Raw genomic sequence first — 20,842 nt, 5'->3', positions numbered from 1 at the left:
CAGGCTCTTTGTTAATGCATGGTATTTTTTTTACTGCAATGTTACTCTTTTACCTCTACCTGGACCTCTTCTTTTTATTAATTGGCTTCTCTCTTTCTCCCACATGCCTTGTTGTAGAGGAGTTTGTTCTAACGCTACCCAGCCCAGCCACATGAGTTTACTGGACTACTTTTGTGTCTCAGAGTACAATCGAAAATCTTACCAAGACTCTTAAGGGCACTTCTTTGATCCACCCTGGAACATTATATATTGTCAGTGCTTTTCTTACCTGCTTGTGTGGAATGTATTCAGATGCATGGCACTGTTCCTTTCTACACTGTGATGTCTATGTTGGAATTCATCTAGAGGTACTTTGCCAGGTGGTTTGCAACTATCTTAAAAAAGACCTTGTCTTTTACGCTAAGCAAGGAGAGGGTCTGGAACATGAAGAACTGGTCAACTGCATTTTACTCCTTGGGTATCTAGACACATTTTGTAAATCTCCACTGTTTTGGTACATTTCTTCTTCGCCATACCACTTTGATGATTCTCTAGCCTGACCAAGAGCCTAAGGTAGTGCTTGTACACTTTGTACACCTGTCCAAGCTGCTTTGATTATGCTTCTGACCTCTGCCAGAGTGGGATCCTTGGTGTTTAAGAGCACTGAGTAGTCACTTCAAGCAGTGTGGTATACTGGTTCTGTGTGGTTTTCCACTTGTTTCTTGCTTGTGCAACCCATCTTGGTCTGGTGAATTTTCAGAGCTCCCATCTTCTTCCATATTCAACCACAACAACAGGTTGATCACATTGTTGAAAATCATTTGCTTAGGTTCCCATACAAATAAATCTATCCTTTTGGGGTGCTCATTCTCCCCCTTCTCGGGCATCCCTGTGGGTATCTTTCAGAAAGGTTTTCTGTAGCTTTGTGTAGGTGCTCCATCATGAAGGCTGAAGTTCAGGGTGCTAACACTCACTGTCGTCTCTCTGTGCTGTTTACTGTCTCTCCAGTTGTCACCACACTATTTGTTGGTGTCACCCAGCTTTTCCTGGTGCTTAGTGGCCAAGTCAGACATACAGCTTGCCTAATACACCACGTGATGCTGCTTGGACAGATTATGATTTAGAATCATTAAATGTTTGGTTAATTTCATAAAATTGAAGTACATCCATTTAAAGTGGTCAGGTTTGTTTTCTTTAATAATTATGCTTTAACATATTTATTGCAGCCAATGACATACATGCATTGTAATGTTTTATATCCATTTGTTTTTCTATGAAACTAATTTGTGAAAAATGTTTGTACATATATATTTATATATTTTTGTTTGGTTCAATGGGAAAGTAGTTTTACCTCCTAAGTTGTGTGGTTCTTCTCTCCAAAACAACTGCAGGGACCACAGAGACTGTTTTCTCTACTTTTGGCTTACATTTATCGGTACCCATGTAGTTGCCCAGAAACTGCAGCTGATTTCAGATTAAATCAACAAGATTCACAATGGCAGAGTACCTTTTTCATTGAGACAATGCTTTTTCAAGCAATATCCTTTTCAAGTGTCTTTCATTAATACTTTGTTTCAAAACCGTACCTTGAATTAAGCATTGACCTTAGGTATTTTATACTTAAGTCCAAGTTCAAAATAAAGTTCTATGAAGCAATCCATTCTAAGTGGGAAGTGTTTGTTTAAATATGAAGTGTTTGTAGTGAGACAACACATACATCTTTGCGAGGGATTGCAAAATGTATGTGAGGGATGACAAACATCTTTAAAAAGTAACACAAAATGCAAACATCTTTGCAAGGAAATCAAACAACTTTTTTTTTAAGGGAAGGCAAACATTTTTTACAAGGGACCCAAAACATTTGCATGCAACTGCAAAGTTTCTTTCGAGAACGCAAAACACAGTACTTTTTGTGGTGTAAAAATGGTTTCATACTGTTGCTGTCTGAATAAAAATTGACCCAAAGGTATAATTGTTATACCTTAAATGTGTATCGCCTTCACGGAAGTATGAAAATAGAAAATGATAATTTTTTTCTAATGTTGGTGTCAGTTTAAAAAAAAAAAAAAGTATTACCAAACTTCAAGATAAAAAAGATTTTTTTTTCTGCTTTTAAAATAGTGCTTGGGTCATTTTTTACTCTTATGTCAACAGGATGAATAATCTCACACATTAACGACTGTCAATTTATGCTAAATGGATAAAAGTAATGACAGTAACAGAACTGACAATTTTAGCTAAAATGTCCACTTGCTAGCATAAATGCTAAGTACACATAGCACTAATGAAAACAGGATTTAAATATTTTTAAATTGTCCAGTGTGTGATCAATGAAATATTGTTGGAATTTAAAAATTGTGGTAACAGTATGGGCAGTTTACAAAAATACTTTATGTGTAAGATCCTTTTAATAAAAAATATATTTTTATTTACACACCTTTCAGTGTTCAACATCTTGTCAGAAAAATGACATCATTATTTGCTTTTTATATAGTTGTGGGATGTAATTCCACCAGTTTAAAGGCAAAGTATGGTATAGTAAAAGAATTGACAATATTTATGGACATATTTTTTGTTAGAAGAAAGTTATTATTATGTTTAAGTTTAACGTTGTAGATTTAGATTTAGATTATTTATTTGTTTTATCTATGAACAATATGAACAATTAAAACAAATTATATTGCCAAAGGAAAAGTAAATTAAAATATTTTGACTACACAATAATAGAAAAAAAATACACTGAGTAATTCAGACATCAAGAAATCATGATTTTTGCAAATAATAAAAAAAGGTTTTACAGAAATATTGTATTGGTATGCCATGTACCATCTGGTGATCTTTAAAAAAAAAAATTATAGAAAAAAATAAAAAGTTAAAAAAAGTCACTTTAGAAATCAACTGTACCTACGTTAGAAGACATACACGCATTCACTGTTACATAAAGAACAGGACAATGTGAATCTAATGTTTGGCTTTTGATGTGCTTCTCTAAAAAAGAAGTTGTCAGTTGATGAATAAAGTGCCAATTCATCAGTTTAAGTAAATGTCAGTTACATGACTTTTGCAGTGTAATGTGAAATTGCTTAATAAAGTAGCCATAAAGTCCATTTTAAATAGGATGCAAATTACAATTTTGTTCATTTTTGGGTCTCGCATTTTTTTCGCAAGCTAACATTGAATTTGGTGATTAAACTTTTAGTTTAGTAATTTCATTTCCCTGATTTGTCATTGTCTTTATCAAACGAGAAAAAGAATATAATGTCGACAAATGATTTTCTCAGTTTACTATTATGTGTGCTGTTTCGTCTGTACAGAAAAGCATGATGTAAACATTACTCAGCCAATCACGGAGGGTTGACAAGACGCAAGGTAATTAAATAAAAGAGTTTATATTTCCACGTTAAAATGTTCATCTTCTTACAGTACTGTTATTTGGGTTCTGCTTTTATATTGCTTTACTTGTTATTTCCTCACGAGGGCGCTGTATGACCCTTCAAAATTCTGCATCTTCCATCCTCTTATTGAAAACAACTCCAGAATCTGTGCTTATGATCAGACATTTAACTTAAAGTCAAGTGAAGTCAGTGCAAGTCAATTAACAGATGCAAAATTAATCAGAAATAGTTCACACCAAAATAAAATTCTGTCATTATGCCATTCACATTTAGTCAGAATGTAATTTAAGATATCTGCTCTCTGTTCCCCCATACACAACATGTAAAGTCCAAAAGTAAAAAACAAAAACAAGAACATAATCAAAACAATATATGTTTCATCAGTGGCTCTGTCATAAATTTATAATGGGAATACATTTTGTTATTTAAAAATATCAAATTCTATTTAGCATCAGCTCTCGATAGCCTAGACCACTAAAAAGATAATATGAACCCAGTGAAGACTTTGAGGACAGCACAAACTCTGGATCAATACACAAACTTATGTTCTTAATTAATGTAATGATCAGATCACGTCATTACAAAATGTGTATTATACATATAGATACACTCAAATGACTTTCGGCTTGTATAAACTAATGTAAAATGAGTTAAAACAACACAATTCTCATTTTTTTAGGGGACAACTTGATTGTTTTATGTTCAATTGACTCACATTTGTAAAAACAATTAAATTAACTTGCTTTTTGTTAGGACAACATGAAGGACTTGTCACGTTAGAATTATAAGGTACTATCTGACATATTTGTCAAAATTGATTTATTCACATAATAAATGACAACTTATTTACATAATGTGATGTTTTTTTGTATAAGTTGTTTACATTCTAAGACTTTTTATTTAAAAAAAAAAAAAGGTTTTATCTACAAAGTCAAACTCTAGCTTGTCTCTAAGGTTCTTTCTGTGAGCTAATCAGCATTTCGAATGCACGCACGAGGACCAAATCAGCATCATCTTTCTTTGTCATTTCGCCAGACTGCTCGGTTGACAGTGGGCAAGACCAGAAAGAAACACAAAATCAGCTAAATAATACAGCACCACACAAAATTGGGAAGAAACCTGGAAATGAAAAGATGTGTATAAATGTGAAGCTTAAGAAGCATTTTTTGACATTGAGATTAAATGTTACATTTTACATTGTTGGAAAAAACAGTTATTAAATTTATTATATAATTAATATAATAAACATAATATGTTTTTATTTTATATTTTTATGTATTTAAAGTCAAGCATTTATTCAGTGTTTATTAAACTTTGCTAAACAACTCATTTGCTCATTATCTGTTTTCGTTTAGTCTTTAAATTCGATATTAAAACTTGACGGGCAAATACTTAATTAATGAGGCATGTAATTCAATAAATATAATTCAATAATTCATATAAAGCATATAATTAAATAAATATTATCATATTATTACATACAATTAACATCTGCACTAGACAAAATATTTAGCACAGCCATGTATGTTTAATTTGAACAAGAAAAAATATTTATCCTAAAATGCAAGTAAATTTTACACACTGCAAAAAATACTTTTCTTACTTATTTTTGGTTTTCTTTCTAGTCCAAATATCTACAAATTCTTATATCTAGAAGAATGTTCCAGGCAAGCTAATCATATTGTCTTGTTTTAGGAAAAATATGCCAATAATAAGTGAGTTTATTTTTTTCTTAAAACAAGCAAAATAATCTGCCGATAGGGTAAACAAAATAATGTTGCTTTTTAAGATAACTTTGCTTACTCCATTGGAAGATTATTTAGATTGTTTTAGTGTAAAACTCACTTTGTTTTGGCATAATAATTCTTAAAACAAGAAATTATGTTTTGCTTAAGACAATTCTTCTTGATTTAAGAAAAAAAATATTTATTATTATTGCTATTATTATTATTATATTGCTACAACACCATTTTTTAAAATTACATTAATAAGCAGACGGGTTGTATTCCTTGAAATCTATTGCTTTAATTAATGATCTGCCAATGACTTTTTATGACCAGAAATTTCTATCATTTGCCCTGTTTTTTTTTTTTTTTTTACCCCAATTTGCAAATTTAATTTATTTTGATAATTTACATTCAGAGTATATTTAGGGTCTCTGTCATGTTAATGTATAAAAGAGAACTCGCATATTGTTTGCTATATGTAATCCAAAAACTTTAAAGCTCAATATCTCAAAATTATTAAGAACGCAGATAGAACCTTATAATTCCAAGTCGGCAGTTTTTACAGCATAAAGCTGCTTCAACAAAGTGCACTTTTATATTTAACTGTACAGATTAACTCTATGCTTGGCAACTCTAAAGTCCACCAACAGGGCCGGCCCTGTACATTTGGGGGCCCTAAGCAGAATAAGTTTGGGGCCCTACCTTGCTCTAAATAGTAGAGTATTGCCATTGCAAACCAGCCCCTATCACTAAGACAACACCTTGCCTTTTTTTTCTCTTTTTGATTTTAAATGCTATAACATGCACCTATTGTAAAGCAGCGTTGAAATATAGTTATTCTGAAACGTGCTACATTGAAAAAGTGAAAGTTTTAAGCCTTTACAATAGTTAAGCTATAATAAAGTAATATAAATTGCGTTTGTTTTCTTGCTTAACTAGGTTAATTAGGTTAACTAGGCAGGTTAGGGTAATTAGGCAAGTTATTGTATAACAGTGGTTTGTTCTGTAGACTATCTGAAAAATAGAGCCGAAATAAAACAAATAAGACTTTTTCCAGAAGAAAAAAAAAACATTATCAGACATACTGTTAAAAAACTTTTTTTTGCTCTGTTAAAAATCATTTGGGAAATATTTAAAAAAAAATAATAAAAAAAATAATAAAGGGGGTCCAATAATTCTGACTACGAACAAGTGTTACTTTAATTTTATATATATATATATATATATATATATATATATATATATATATATATATATATATATATATATATATATATATATATATATATATATATATATATATATATATATATATATTTCACATAACCAGGGATCACTCTCCAGGGATCACTGGTTCTCACAACAAACCATGGACTACACTTCCGCCTTTTCCTGGACTACATATTCATACATGCACTTCTCCCAGACACCCATGCTCGCACATCTAGCCTGATTACATCCTCACCAGCTGAACCTTGTTAGAGACTGATTAGACACAAACCACTCATTCACTCACCCAGGTTGCCGAGTCTTGTTAGCTGTTTCAATTGCATTACAACGCGTTACTCCTTGCCTTGTTTTCCCGTGTTTAGACCTCAGCCTTGTTCATCCGTGTTCTCCTGTTTAGCCGCCTGCCCTTCGACCTGTTGCCTGTTTATATGACTACAATTCTGGATTTGCCTACACATACCAGTTTGTACCTGTATGACCACTGCTTGCCTGATGCTAAATAAACCTGCATATTGGATCTTACCTCCTGTTGTCTCTGTCACTCCACCCCGTATATATATATATATATATATATATATATATATATATATATATATATATATATATATATATATATATATATATATATATATATTTATTATTATTATTATTATTATTATTATTTTAATTCCGCTGCATATGCAGTCTTATTGTCAGATGTGGAAATCAATTCTGTGCACAAACTCTCACATTGCATTATGCATTTTTAGCTGCTGAGTGTTCATGGGTTGTACACTCATTATTGCAATGTATTGTAGAATTAAGTTGTACTTCTGAATGCGCACTATGATTTGGTGACCACCAGCAATTATTTAAGCCTATAGGGTTGATTTTGCAGATACAGTTGGTTTGCTGTTGTCAGCTGATGGACTGTCATTGGTGTGCTATTTTTCTTCTGCTGCTGCTGCTGTTGTAGCTCATCTACTTCAAGATTTGACATATGTCTTCAGAGATGACCTTCTGCGAACCCTCTGGTTTAACGAGTGGTTATTTTAGTTACTGTTGTCTTTGTTTTTTCTTTTTGATTTTCAGAAGAATAAAATCTCTCTAACATATTGTGATTCTGCAGCAAATGGTCTTGATCACATCAATACACTTCAATGTTAAAGTTGTTGCCATTTCTTTAGTCCATTAGACATTTGCAAAAGCAAACAGTTAACAGAGTTGCATCAGTGCATCACTGTCAATGAATTGTACCTGGCTTTTTTTCTTTAACATCACCATATCTCTGCTCCTATCATTTGAAATTTGAAAGTCTATACATGACACTTTAACAGAGGCCAGAAATGCTGTAGATGGAGCACAGACACACCAGGAGAGAGAGAAAAAATGTGTTTTCTTAAAAGGAACCCAGAAAATCTTGTATGGCTTAATATAATTTGGTCAGTAACAAAATTTCTTCCAAATACTTTGTTTGGCAATGATAGTGTTCCAAAGTATTCTGTAAGTCTTCAAGAAGTTTTCATTCACTGTTGTGGGTATTTTGGCAAACCGGGATCATTGTGGAAACGTAGCCCCGCGGACGTTTCTGCGGACCGCGATTTACGTCCCGGGAGGTACGTATTTGATCGGTTTTTTTTTTCGCGGATCCGCGAGAGGCTGCTGTGCGCCTCTTGAGAGCGCGCGCCGTTCGCCCCCGCGCTGTTCTCGCGCAAAAAGCCGCCAGATCGGCCGACTCGGCCGCCCTCCTCTTCCTCCTCCTCCCCCTCCTTCCCTAAACCCAAGCGATGGTTCGCAAAAGCCGTCCAGAAAAAAAAAAAAAAGCAAAAGCCCTCGTCTTCGATTTCGACCGCGTTTTTGGATTCCGCCGCGTTCTTGCCCTTATTTTTCGGATTCTGTTTTTCGTGTTATCTGATTTCCGAAACCTGCTGTTCCCCGGACTCGATCCGGGTCGTCGTCCCCGTGGCCGGCTCCTTCTCCTCCTCCTCCGGGGCCTCCGCTCCGCTGACGCAACGCTGTGAGCAAAGCAGACAAACTGGTTGCATCGGGAAAGCCCTGCACTCGGAGGCGAGCTGTCGGCTGCCGAGCGCGAAGAGGAGGGGCGGAGCGGCGCCACACCGCCCCGCAGCGTTTGCTCGAAAAAAACTAAACGCGGCCTTACGTACCTCCGGCCACGTAAATCGCGGTCTCCAGAAACGTCCGTGGTGCTACGTTTCCAGAATGAGCTTGGGTTGTATTTTGGGGCTGTCGATGGGCAACATGGATTTTCAATGAAGTTGAGATCTGGTGACTGGCTAGGCCACTTCAAGACGTCAAAATGCTTTTTACGAAGCCACCCCTGCAGTGCCTGGACCATGTGTTTGGGATCATTGTCATACTGAAAAACCCAGCAACATTTCATCTTCAATGCCATTGCTGATGGAAGGAGGTTTTCTTACAAAATCTCATGATAGATGGCCCCGTTTATTCTTTCATTTACACCGATCTGTCATCCTGGTCACTTTGCAGAAAAACAGCTCCAAAGCAAAATGTTTCCACCCCCTTGCTTCATAGTAGGTATGGTGTTCTTCGGATGCAACATGGCATTTTTTCTTCTCCAAACAAGTTGAGCTTTTACCAAAAAGTTCAATTTTGGTTTGATTTGACCATATGACATTCTCCCAATTTTCTTCTGGATCATCCAAATGCTCTCTAGCAAACTTTAGACGCACCTTGACATGTACTTGTTTAAGCAGGGGGATACGTCCGACACTGCAGGATATAAATCCCTGGCAGCGCAAAGTGTTACTGATGGTAGCCTTTGTTACTTTGGTCCCAGCTCTATGCAGGTCATTCTTTAGATGTGGTTTTGGGATTTTTGCTCACAGTTCCGGTGATCATTTTGACCCCACAGGTGAGATCTTGCATGGAGGACCAGATCCAGGGAGATTATCAGTGAGGTTGTGTGTATTCCATTTTCTAATAATTGCTCCTACAGTTGATTTCTTCACACCAAACTGCTTACCTATTGCAGATTCAGTCTTTCCAGCCTGGTGCAAGTCTACAGTTTTGTTTCTGGTGTGCTCTTTGACTTTGGCCATAGTGGAGTTTGAAGTGTGACTGTTTGAGGTTGAAGACAGGTGTCTTTTACTGATAACAAATTCAGATGCCAGTTATACAGGTAACAAGTGGAAGACAGAGGAGCCTCCTAAAGAAGAAGGTATAAGCCTGTGAGACCGAGAAGTCTTGCACTCCTACACTGTGATTTTCAGATTTTTTTTCTTATTTTTTTTTTCTGTTTCTCATAGTTGAGGTATACCTATGTATACGATGAAATCACAGGTCTCTCATCTTTTTAAGTGAGTGAACTTGCACAATTGGTGGCTGACTAAATACTTTTTAGCAGTTTAGTATAGCAGTAACAGTATAGCAGTGCAATGGCAAAACCAGTGCAGTATAACATACTTATCACATGCTGTACTGTAAAAAAAATATAGAGAAAAAAAATAAACTGTCCCCAAAATTGCCAGTACATATTTTAATTTAGTAGATAAACAAATGTTCTTAATTAACATTTATTGTTGGATTGGTTTACTGATTATTTTGTTGCCAAATCGGTGTGTTTTATATATACAGTGCATCGGGTACAATTTTACACATCACTTTTCATACATCTACAGTAGCCTTATTCCAATATTGATTACATTTGCTATTTTTCCTCAAACATTCTATAAACAATACCTCATTCTGACAAAGAAAGGTGCTTGCTTGAAAGCTTTGCAAATTTATTAAAAATACATGACATTAAAAAGCAGGCAAGTATTCTTTGCCATGATAATCAAAATGACGTTTCCACTGATTATCCTTAAGATGTTTATAAAACTTGACTGTAGACCCTCTGTGGTAAATTCAATTGATTAGACATCATTTGAAACTCCACACTTGAGGATCCACAGTTAAAGGAACATTCCACATTTTAAAAATAGTTTTGACAAGGGTTTCGCCATTTTGAATCTATTTAGCTGATCTCTGGGTCATATCAGCCTAAAAAAAGCAGCTTTTCATTTTCTGTTGCCCTTAGTGCATGATGTAACTGTAGATGTGTCAAGTTTAAAATAGGAAAACTATTGCTCATTTTAGTTATAGTTCTAATCCAATTCAATGATCGTAATGAGGTCAAATAAAAGTGCTGATTGGATTCAAAAATGCTAAAACTCAACTGTTTAACTCTAAGTGACTTGTAAAAAAAGCCTATTTTCAAAAAAAAGTGGAGTGTTCAGTTTATGTCACAGCACAAACCAAGCAATGAAGTCCAAAGAATTGTCTACAGACGTCAGGGACATCTTTGTATTGAGGCACAAATCTAGGGAAGAATAAGCACAGTGGCCTAGATTATCAGTAAATTGAAGACGTTTGGACTGTTTTTCCCTTGATTGCTCAGTTAATTTCTTCTAAATTCAACTATTGAGGAAAAAGGGCCTTATTCGGGAATGCGACCAAGAACATAGTGGCCACTCGCAAAGAGTTCAAGTGTTTCTCTGAAGATATGGAAACTCCAAGACAGCTTGCCTATAGTATGACAATGGGAACCTGAATGACAATTGTGATAGTGGCAGTGTCTTGATGTGGGAACGTCTTTCAGTGGCAACTGTGAGACTAGTTGAGATAATGGAAAAGATGAATGCAGCAATGTACAGAGTATAAAAAACCTGTTTTATAGCTCTCTGGACCTCTAACTGGGATTCGACAGTGCAACTCTAAGCACACAGCAAAGATAACAAAGTGGCTAAAGCATAACTTTGTGAATGTACTTGAGTGGCCAGCCAGAGTGCAGACCTGAACCCAATTGAGCACTGGTGGAAAGAACTAAAAATAGCTCTCCACCGATGCTCCCCATCCAACCTCCAACCTGATAAAGCTTGGGAGGAACTGCTAAGAGGGATAGGAAAAACTGCCCAAAAACAGGAGTTTCAACACTCCCCACTCTTCACTTACATCCGCAACAACTGCCCACCTGCTGTTTACTTTTGTCCTCTACAACCTCTCTCTAAACCCACTCTTAACTTTCGTCCAGGACACCATCCACCAGAAACCTCTTCTCTCACCCCCGCACTTCACTTTCATCCGCGACACCTCTGCCTTCTCTGGTAACATGCTGGATCGTTGCAATACATGACTAAGTCTCACTGAGTACATATGATACTTATGTACAGACCTGCCAACACTTTTTTCCCGCTAGTTTCCTGTATTTTAAACCCATCTCCTATTTTGTATAAGCATATACCAATAAAACATATGCCAGGGTAATTGGCGTTTCATTTTACTGTGGTGATCCCTGATAAAGCAGGGAATAAACTTAAGGAACGTGAGACACTGAGAAACATAAACAGAGCTACCAAAATATACATCACCACTAGTCTCTAGACTGGCCTGCAATATATTAATTATTGATATAATGCATTAAAATATATATGCATTATTAAGGTACAATATTAATAATGCAACATATTACCAGCCAATGAACATAGAGTGTGGGTCAATTCCAATTATAGGGCCATAGACATAATAACTTAAACAAGTGGAAGCACCTTTTCTGAACCTGTTACACGCAAGAGATTCCCACATCTCAAATACATTCAATAAAGTGACTGGCACAAAATGGTAAACAGCACACAGAATAGGTGATACACATTTATACAGTGTAAATTAGTTTTTTTAAACCGGTGCATGAGATCTGATAATTTATTCATGTTATTCACACCACCATAAAAATGCTTTCTGATATAGTCCAAAGACATGATATTACAGAGCTGAATAAACAAGCTGACAAATAAACAAAATGCTTATGCCTATTTTTAGAAAGGGGCTATTGCCTATTTTTAGAAAGCTCCTTAATATGCCCCGGCCCTGTCATCAAATATGGCTGCAGGTTCCAACACACTTCACTGGATCTTTAAAGTATCATTAATAAGTGGATAGCGGTTTTTAGCTTGCACTTCAGTGACTGTCCTTAGGCATTCAGAGGAATGTTTGTGTGCAAGTGAGATATTACGACTGGTTGGAGAACATTGTGGTGGGCTTTTTCATTATTTTTAATACTTAATATCATTATTTTTTTTTTTTTTCAAATTTACTACCTTGACACATACCCCTGAGAATAATGGGATCCAATGTGTAAAGCATAGAGAAGTGGCACATTGTTTTAATCATGTAGAGAATGTAGTGACTCAGAGAGCCCTATCATACACTGGTGCAATGTGGTGCAAGGTGCGACACAATTGTTATTTGCCAGTTTCAGCTTGACGCAAGAGTCATTTTGACGTTTTCCGCCACGCTGTTTAAATAGCAAATGCATTTGCGCTCATATGTGTGCCCATAGGCGTTCTGGTCTAAAAAAAAAAGGCGTTCTGAGGTGCATTGCTGGCTCATTGCTATTTTGAGAAACTATAATAGATTTTTCAACAGACCAAAACAAAGCCGGTCTAAAGTCCAACGCAGAGCGTGTTAGTTATGCCCCTCGCTTACAGACTGCTTAATACACACAAGATGTAGAGCAAAACGCAAATATCTTCACAAATAAAAAAATAATTAAATATTAAGGACATATATAGGATATAAGGATATATAGAATATAAATATAAAGGATTAAAATATTACAAAACATATAATTTTCCAGCCTACATAAAATTAAAAATGCCTTCATGCCTTCTTCATCTCAAGAGGCTTTTTCAGTTCATTCATAACAATTTGCTTTTGTATAATGTTATCATTATTAGCAGTATTATTTATTATATCCATATTTATATTTGTTTTATTAAAAACAAACTTAGCCCACCTGTCAGGTTTCAGACCATATGGGGCACAGCATGTGTATTTGAATATAACTCAGGTTTTTGGGCACCCTTCATTATTGTTGATCCTTGATTTGTTTGGTGGAAATTATAAATGAATTTAGAAATAGTTTTGAAACAAATCTTTGCGCTTAACAAACAAAATAAATTATTTATAGGCTAATTGATGTCTGTGATGTCTGTTTCCCTATCCATGAGAGCGAAAGTAAAAGTAGATTATGAGATGCCTTATCTCTCATTCTCGAGCTTCAGCTTCTCTATTTATCTGTTTTCTTGCTAGTGAAATGCTCAGTTTTTCCACTTACACTTAATTTACATCATGTAAATAGCAAATGCACTTTTGGCGCGACACAACTGGATCTTAAAGGGAATGGGAGATGAGACTCTAATTGGTTTATTCTCAAAACACACCTATAACTCATTAAGAAAATTATTTCAACCATTTTAGACCATGCGCCATGGCGCAAAGTGGATTTTTCCATCCTTAAAATAGCAAAAGTGGATTCTGACACGATCTGATAGCTCTGATAGCGTTTGCGCCCTGCGCTTTGCACTTTCAAAATCAAAATAGAGCCCAGAAAGTGTTTACGCTTCAGACAGTCGCATATATGATTTATATTTGTTGACACATATTAATAGGCAAAATCTTTATTTTTTTTTTTATTAGTTCTGCATAAAAATTCTTAATTGGTTCCCATTTGACTCAGTACTGTATGTAAATGGGACCTAAGAAAATGTTGCTGATGTTCCAAGTGTCACTAGCTGACAGAGTAAATTTATATTTTCATTTACCCCATCACTGTTGTGGAGTATTTTTAATGTAACAATTTCACAAAGCTAAAGAGGCCATTTTGTTTGCTATATGTATAGTGATTTATAATAAATACTACAGTGTTTTTTAACAATACTATATTAAAATGTATTATACTGTATATATTATAGTATTTAAACTCTTTGTTAATGAATGCTTCAGTGTAGTGTAGTATTAACTATATTGAACTGATAGATTTTAATTGTGTAATTTACTACAGTAATCTGTGTTGCATTACAGTGTAATACTATAATATACACTTTAGGCCTAGTTGTATAGAAAACTACAGAATTCATTCATTCATTTTCTTATCGGCTTAGTCCATTTATTAATCCGGGGTGGCCACAGTGGAATGAACCGCCAACTTATCCAGCAAGTTTTTATGCAGCGGATGCCCTTCCAGCCGCAACCCATCTCTGGGAAAAAAACTACAGAGTTGGGTCATTTATTATACTACAATAGTAGTCGTGTTACAATATCACCTATAGAATTACAAAAACAGATTAATTACAGCACTTTACTATATCATGGTTCAAAACACTATAGAATTTACTGTAAATTACTATAGTATTAGGACGTCATGGTGGTGCAGTGAGAAGCACGATCACCTCACAGCAAGAAGGTTGCTGATTTGAGCCCCGGCTGGGTCAGTAGGTATTTCTGTGTGGAATTTGAATGGATTTCTTCCGGGTGCTCCAGTTTCCTCCACAGTCCAAATACATACACTCTAGGTGAATTGAATAAGCTAAATTGGCTGTAGCGCATGTGTGTGAATGCAAGTGTGCATATACCCCATAATGACGATGTGGAAAAAATAGAAATTGCTGCAAATTTATAAAAAAAAAAAAAAAAAACAGAAGCTTGTCACATCTGTCTTTGGTAGTTTCTGCCCTTTACTCTTTGCAGTACCTCTTAAGGTCTATCAGGTTGGATGGGAAGCGACAGTATAAATTTCAGATCTCTCCAGATATGTTCAATAGGATTAAGTTCTGGGCTCTGGAGTTGTTGTGAAGCCACTCCATTGATATTTTAGTGGTGTGCTTTAAGTCATTGTCCTGCTGGAAAAAGAACCGTCGCCCCAGTCTGAGGTCAAGAGCACTCTGAAGCAGGTTTTCATTCAGGATGTCTCTGTACATTGATGCATTCATCTTTCCATCTATCCTGACTAGTCTTTCAGTTCCTGCTGCTGACAAACATCCCCACAGCATGATACTGCCACCACCATGCTTCACTGTAGGGATTCACTCCAAAGAGTTCAATTTTAGTCTCATCAGACCAAAAAAAAAATTGTTTCTTATGGTCTGAGAGTCCTTCAGATGGCACTCTACCATACTTGCCTAATTGGTGGATTACTGCACAGATGGTTGTCCTTCTGTAAGGTTCTCCTCTCTCTACAGAAGAACGCTGGAGCTCAGACAGAGTGACCATTGGGTTATTGATCACCTCCCTGATTATGGCCCTTCTCCCACGATCACTCAGCTTAGATGGCCGGCCAGCTCTAGCAAGAGTCCTTGTGGTTCCAAACATCTTCCACTTACAGATGATGGAGGCCACTGTGCCCATTGAAACTTTTAGAGCAGCAGAAATTTTTTGTAACCTTCCCCAGCCTTGTGCCTTGGGACAATCCTGTCTTGGAGGTTAACAGACAATTCCTTTGTTTTTATGCTTGGTTTGTGCTTTGACATACACTGTCAACCCTGGGACCCTATATAGACAGGTGTATTCCTTTTCAATACACGTCCAATCAACTGAATTTACCACAGTAACATCTCAAGAATGATCTGTGGAAACGGGATGTACCTGAGCTCAATTTAAAGTTTCACGGCAAAGACTATGAATACATGTGATTTTACACATATATAAGGTATAGTGTGTAGAATTTTGAGGAAATAAATGAATTGAATTTATTTTGGAATAAGGCTGTAACAAAACAAATGTGGAAAAAGTGAAGCGCTATAATATCTTTTGGATTTACTGTGTGCTAGATAAGTTGGCGGTTCATTCTGCTGTGGCGAACCTTGATTAAAAAAGAGACTAAGCAGAAATATCTATAAATAAATAAATCCTATAACGTTGTCTTCATTTTATTTAAATAAACAGTTTGATTTAGAACAAAACTGCCATTGATATGTTTATGTGACATTTTTGTCTTGACTGTGCTTAAATGAGGATGTCGGACATTTGAAATGATTGAGAATAGTTTAACTAGACAGAGCCTGTTTGTTAATCAGGCTGATATATTTTTAGAGTCTGCATTTCCTGCATAACAAGACGTGAACCTTTTTTTTTTTTTCTAGCCATGTTTATTGCCCATTGTGGTAGAACATCCTGAGCGACATTTCTTGGTAACAAATCCATCTTAAAACATTTAACTGATTATCCAGTATGACATGCTGTCTGGTTATATAGGAGTTTTGGCCACTTGGGATACCCTCTTAAACCAGCTATAAGACCAGTTTAGACTGGATCAAATCGGTATGAAAGTCGTATGTTATAGTTTAGTCATTTCAACAAACAAGTGAGAGTTTTCGCTTCCAATCGAACAGATTTTGAGCACCTATGGTTTTCTTTCTTTCTTGTTCTTTTTTTTTTTTTTTTTTGCTTGAGCAAATCCGCCACGGTGCTGCTGACTGTGTGACGGTGCTCTCCTGTCTGTCACTGCCGCTGCAGCATTAATAATCCTCCTCAACACAACACTCCATCAGACACGCAGAAATGAACTGACCGGAGCTCCAGGACTATATTTAAAACGCGTGTCCGAAAGGGCACAGCTGCAGGCAGAGCAAAACATTTGCAGGAATGATACTGGACAACTGCCAGACATCAAAATCTTGGTGCATAGCCTGCACATGGAGCAAAAGCGACGCTGAGAGACTGCGGTTTACCCCGAAAAGCGTTCGGCAAGCAGCCTGATGACAGAAGAGGAGACTGCGCGTTGTTTACACTGAAACGAGCTAAACGCAGAAACAGAAACGAGCGGCAATGTTTCCCTGCATCTGTTTTCTTAATCCGACGCATCTGAAGTGAGGCAGAGATGATGCGACGCGCGCGCTGAGCTTCATGATGCACCGGAGTAGCCTCTTGCCCAATTTTCTTTTTTAAACAGTTTTTTTGCTCCTTATTTAATGTACATTCGCTGCAGTCGATCTGAAGCCTTATGAGGAGCATGAAAGCGTCGGCATTTGTCGTGGTCATGTCCTCGGTTTTATTTAATCCCAGTTTTGCCTTCAGTTCTCATTTCGACCCAGGTGAGTAAAAACACATGATATTTTCTGTCCTGAAATCATTTCTATCAATGAAATATGTACAGAATACGTTAACAATGAGGTAAATCATGTAGCCTTTTCATTTGTCTTGACTGAATTGCTATGTAGATTTACCATGTTTTGGTAAAAGCATTTTTAAAGTCAGTTAAATAATGAAATTCTATCTATCTATCTATCTATCTATCTATCTATCTATCTATCTATCTATCTATCTATCTATCTATCTATCTATCTATCTATCTATCTATCTATCTATCTATCTATCTATCTATCATCAACCTATGAACATCCATTACCTTTTTAGACATTCATTATTTATATGAAATTGATAATTTCTTTATATTTTCTTTATATTTGACTATTTTGAAATTAAGATTGAAAAAAGCCTTCATATATATATATATATATATATATATATATATATATATATATATATATATATATATATATATATATATATATATATATATATATATATAGCACAATATGTATGCATTCGTGATTAATGCATCTCTCAATCAATAAATAAATAACCCTCATGCACTTGCACATGCATGCATTATGCACTACAGAGGGAGTCTGTGTATTGCACGTTTGCAGCTATAGACAGAGCTGACTTGGCATTAGTCAGCCAGAACTGTTGTGTTCCTCTTCTTGTGTGTCCTGTGTTCCCAAGGCAGCTCCGTTGCATAACGTCTGTGTGTTTGACATATCTAAGCGCTGCTGTTTACTTCCTCGAGAATTCGACAGCCTGTGGTGTCTCATGGCCTTGAGGGCAGACCGAGCTTCGTTGTTGATGGCTGACCCATGACATTGACATTCACATGCAAACCTGTTTTTTTTGGTATCTTCTGCTTCATTGTAGAATCAAGCAGTTTAGGGCTCGCTCTGCATGCTTGGCCGTTTAGAGAGGGCCGTTAGAGCAGAACACAGTGGGGGCTTTAGCTGCATGTTTGCAGATGGATCATTACGAGCAATGCCCCTGGTATGTATACATACATCTTATTTTGCACCTGCGATCTCTAAGCAGCATGAAAAAAGCAGCATAGGTGAGGAAAGAAAGTAGGCATTGCCATAAACGCAGTCAAAAGCATCCCTGGACAAGGCTGTGCTCAGCATACTAATGAATCAGCTACTGTTGAAGTGAATCTGTGGTGCGGAGGGGGGTCACTTGCTGTTTCGGTTTCCATCCTGTCTGTAATTTTACCAGGCACCCTTGATATGCACTTCGCATGTAGATCAGTGTTTGAATGGCTCACTGATTGGGAAGCCGTAACAAGCTATTATGTAACATTCACCACTGTAATCAGATTGAGCAATATGAGGGCCACGGACACTCCCAATCACGACTGAGAAATTATGGCTGAAAATACATCTTGACCTATGCATGTCCTGTGCTTGATTCAATTGCACTCATGCATTCCTGTTTTCTAAGGAATCTTCTGCTAACCATAACAGAATTTCCCTCATATGTCTCTTGTATGTGTGTGTGCGTTCGTATTTACTGTAAATCAGAACCAGCTCAAGATAAAGAGGATATGAGTTTCCACATCTGATTCCCTGGTCTGAAATACACTGTGTTTGCGCAGATTTACAGTTTGGACAAGTCAACACTCATTGCAGAAAGTAAAAGCCTGTCTACAGATTAGACTTGAAAGCTTGCATAGTTTATGGTGGGCCCAAACTCTTGATTCCTTTCTACACAAGAAATCGAACAGAATATTTTAATAGAGTTGTCACAATACTGGAATTCCATAAAAATCGGTACAGACATTTTAAATACGTCCATTCCCGCGAACATTTGAGCACTGTGGAGCTCGTTCTTAAACAGCGCTGATTTGCCATTGTATACACATGCTCAACAGAAAGTACTGTTATTGGCCATGAATGTCATCGGTTCACTGAACTGATCACTGTTTACTCAGTGTAACCACAGATACAGGGACACTGGAGCGTTAAAAAGTCATGTCGATCATCAAGTTTGTCTGTAAGGTGACATTTGAACGATCCGCTAAGAACAAGCTCCACAGCGCTCGCAGGAAATGGACGTTTATACATGCATATATACATACATACATATATATAGAGTTCAGATTTAAAAAACCTCAAAGTGCCATCTGAAATTTCCATAGAAAATGAGCATTATTCTCAGCCTTTGTTTGTTTATGTTCAGTTACAATATTTCACTTTGACGACCATGAAAATATGTATTCTTTGCCATAAACTTGAAAACTTGCTAAAGCTACACACAGGAGCCTAATAAAAATCCTCATTTAGAAAAAAAAATTCATATGGCATTTTAGATATATATATATATATATATATATATATATATATATATATATATATATATATATATATATATATATATTAGTGCTGTCAATCTAATAAAAAATAACTAATTAATCACACTTTTTAAAAAAATTATCGCAATTAAACAGATTTAAAAGACTAAAACTTTCAAACTTTTTTCAAAACTTTTTTTATTCAAACGTAAAATTAATGTAAACGCAAGACAAAAACGATTTAAATTAAAAATATAATTGTTTATTAGAATTTTTGTTTAACTTGTAACACAGATTTCTTCATGTAAACAACAAACCCACAATAAACCATCAAGATCCTGGCTTGACAGCCATATTTATTACAGAAATTAAAACAGGCATGTTTATGCCATTTGAATTTTAAAACAATATATATAAATTGGAAAATTGTAACAATAATAATAAAGTATTGAATACAAACAATTGTACTCATTGTAAAGTTGTATTGCTGTGAGTTGAGCATTTATTATAAAGTAGAAACAATTTTGCTTAGTTCTTTACATTTATCCAGTTTCTTAGACAGTCCAGTCTGTTGACATTATCGGGGGATAATGTGGACCTTTTCTTTTGAATGATGTGAGCTGAGAGCGCAACACAATCTCACTGCAATTTGTAACTTTTTGATTTAGTAGCTACGGACAATGACGTTTAGACAGGTTTATTGCTATGAAACACACATGCACACGCACACATGCACACGCACACACACACGCACACACCAGGGCCGTGCACAGGGGGTGGCCCGGTGGCTAGAGCCACTGTTCCTCCGCCCTCATTGCCTGAGGTACCTCTCTCAGGAGCATAAAGGCACTTGCTCTTCATTTTGCAATCGCGTTGAGCACCTGCCCCTTTAAGGGTCTGTGCTCTGTGCACAGGCCTGACACAGACACACACAGAGACAGACACACATACACACACACACACACACACACACACACACACACACACACACACACACACACACACACACACACACACACACACACACAAACACACACACAAACACACACACACACACACACAACGCGCGAAATGACAGGGCAGCTGGAGCGACTCCCTTCAGATTCAACACGTATGATCACGTTCATCAATTTGTTTAAACTAAGTGTTCTAAAGTATGGTTGAATTTTACAAGGATTCTGACACAACAACATGAAGCAGGCACTTTTGTTGCGTTTAAGGAGGAAACACGTCAAACTTAATGAAACATTGGAGGGCTTATGCAGAAAGGCAGATGAATGCGCTGTCTTTGACAACTCATGACTTTATCTGATACTTTGAGTACATTTACATAAGACGCC

The 20,842-nt window shown here is 36.2% G+C and overlaps 2 protein-coding genes across 3 annotated transcripts in view; one reads left to right on the top strand and one right to left on the bottom strand.

Moving 5' to 3' along the window:
* The window catches only part of LOC100150142 (4-galactosyl-N-acetylglucosaminide 3-alpha-L-fucosyltransferase 9-like), a 144,769-nt gene that overhangs the window by 29,741 nt on the left and 94,186 nt on the right, over positions 1-20,842 (bottom strand). The gene's annotated exons all lie outside the window — the stretch shown is intronic.
* The window catches only part of aatka (apoptosis-associated tyrosine kinase a), a 154,684-nt gene continuing 150,429 nt past the window's right edge, over positions 16,588-20,842 (top strand). Inside the window, exon 1 of the mRNA XM_001344016.10 lies at positions 16,588-17,199. Coding sequence (XP_001344052.6) covers positions 17,109-17,199 — 91 coding nt within the window. The 5' untranslated portion in view covers positions 16,588-17,108. The remainder of the gene's footprint in view (positions 17,200-20,842) is intronic.

This window comes from Danio rerio, chromosome 3, assembly GCF_049306965.1.
Source record: "Danio rerio strain Tuebingen ecotype United States chromosome 3, GRCz12tu, whole genome shotgun sequence".
NCBI lineage: Eukaryota > Metazoa > Chordata > Actinopteri > Cypriniformes > Danionidae > Danio > Danio rerio.
The sequence above is the reverse complement of the archived record's forward strand: the minus strand, read 5'-3'. Positions and strand labels throughout refer to the sequence as shown.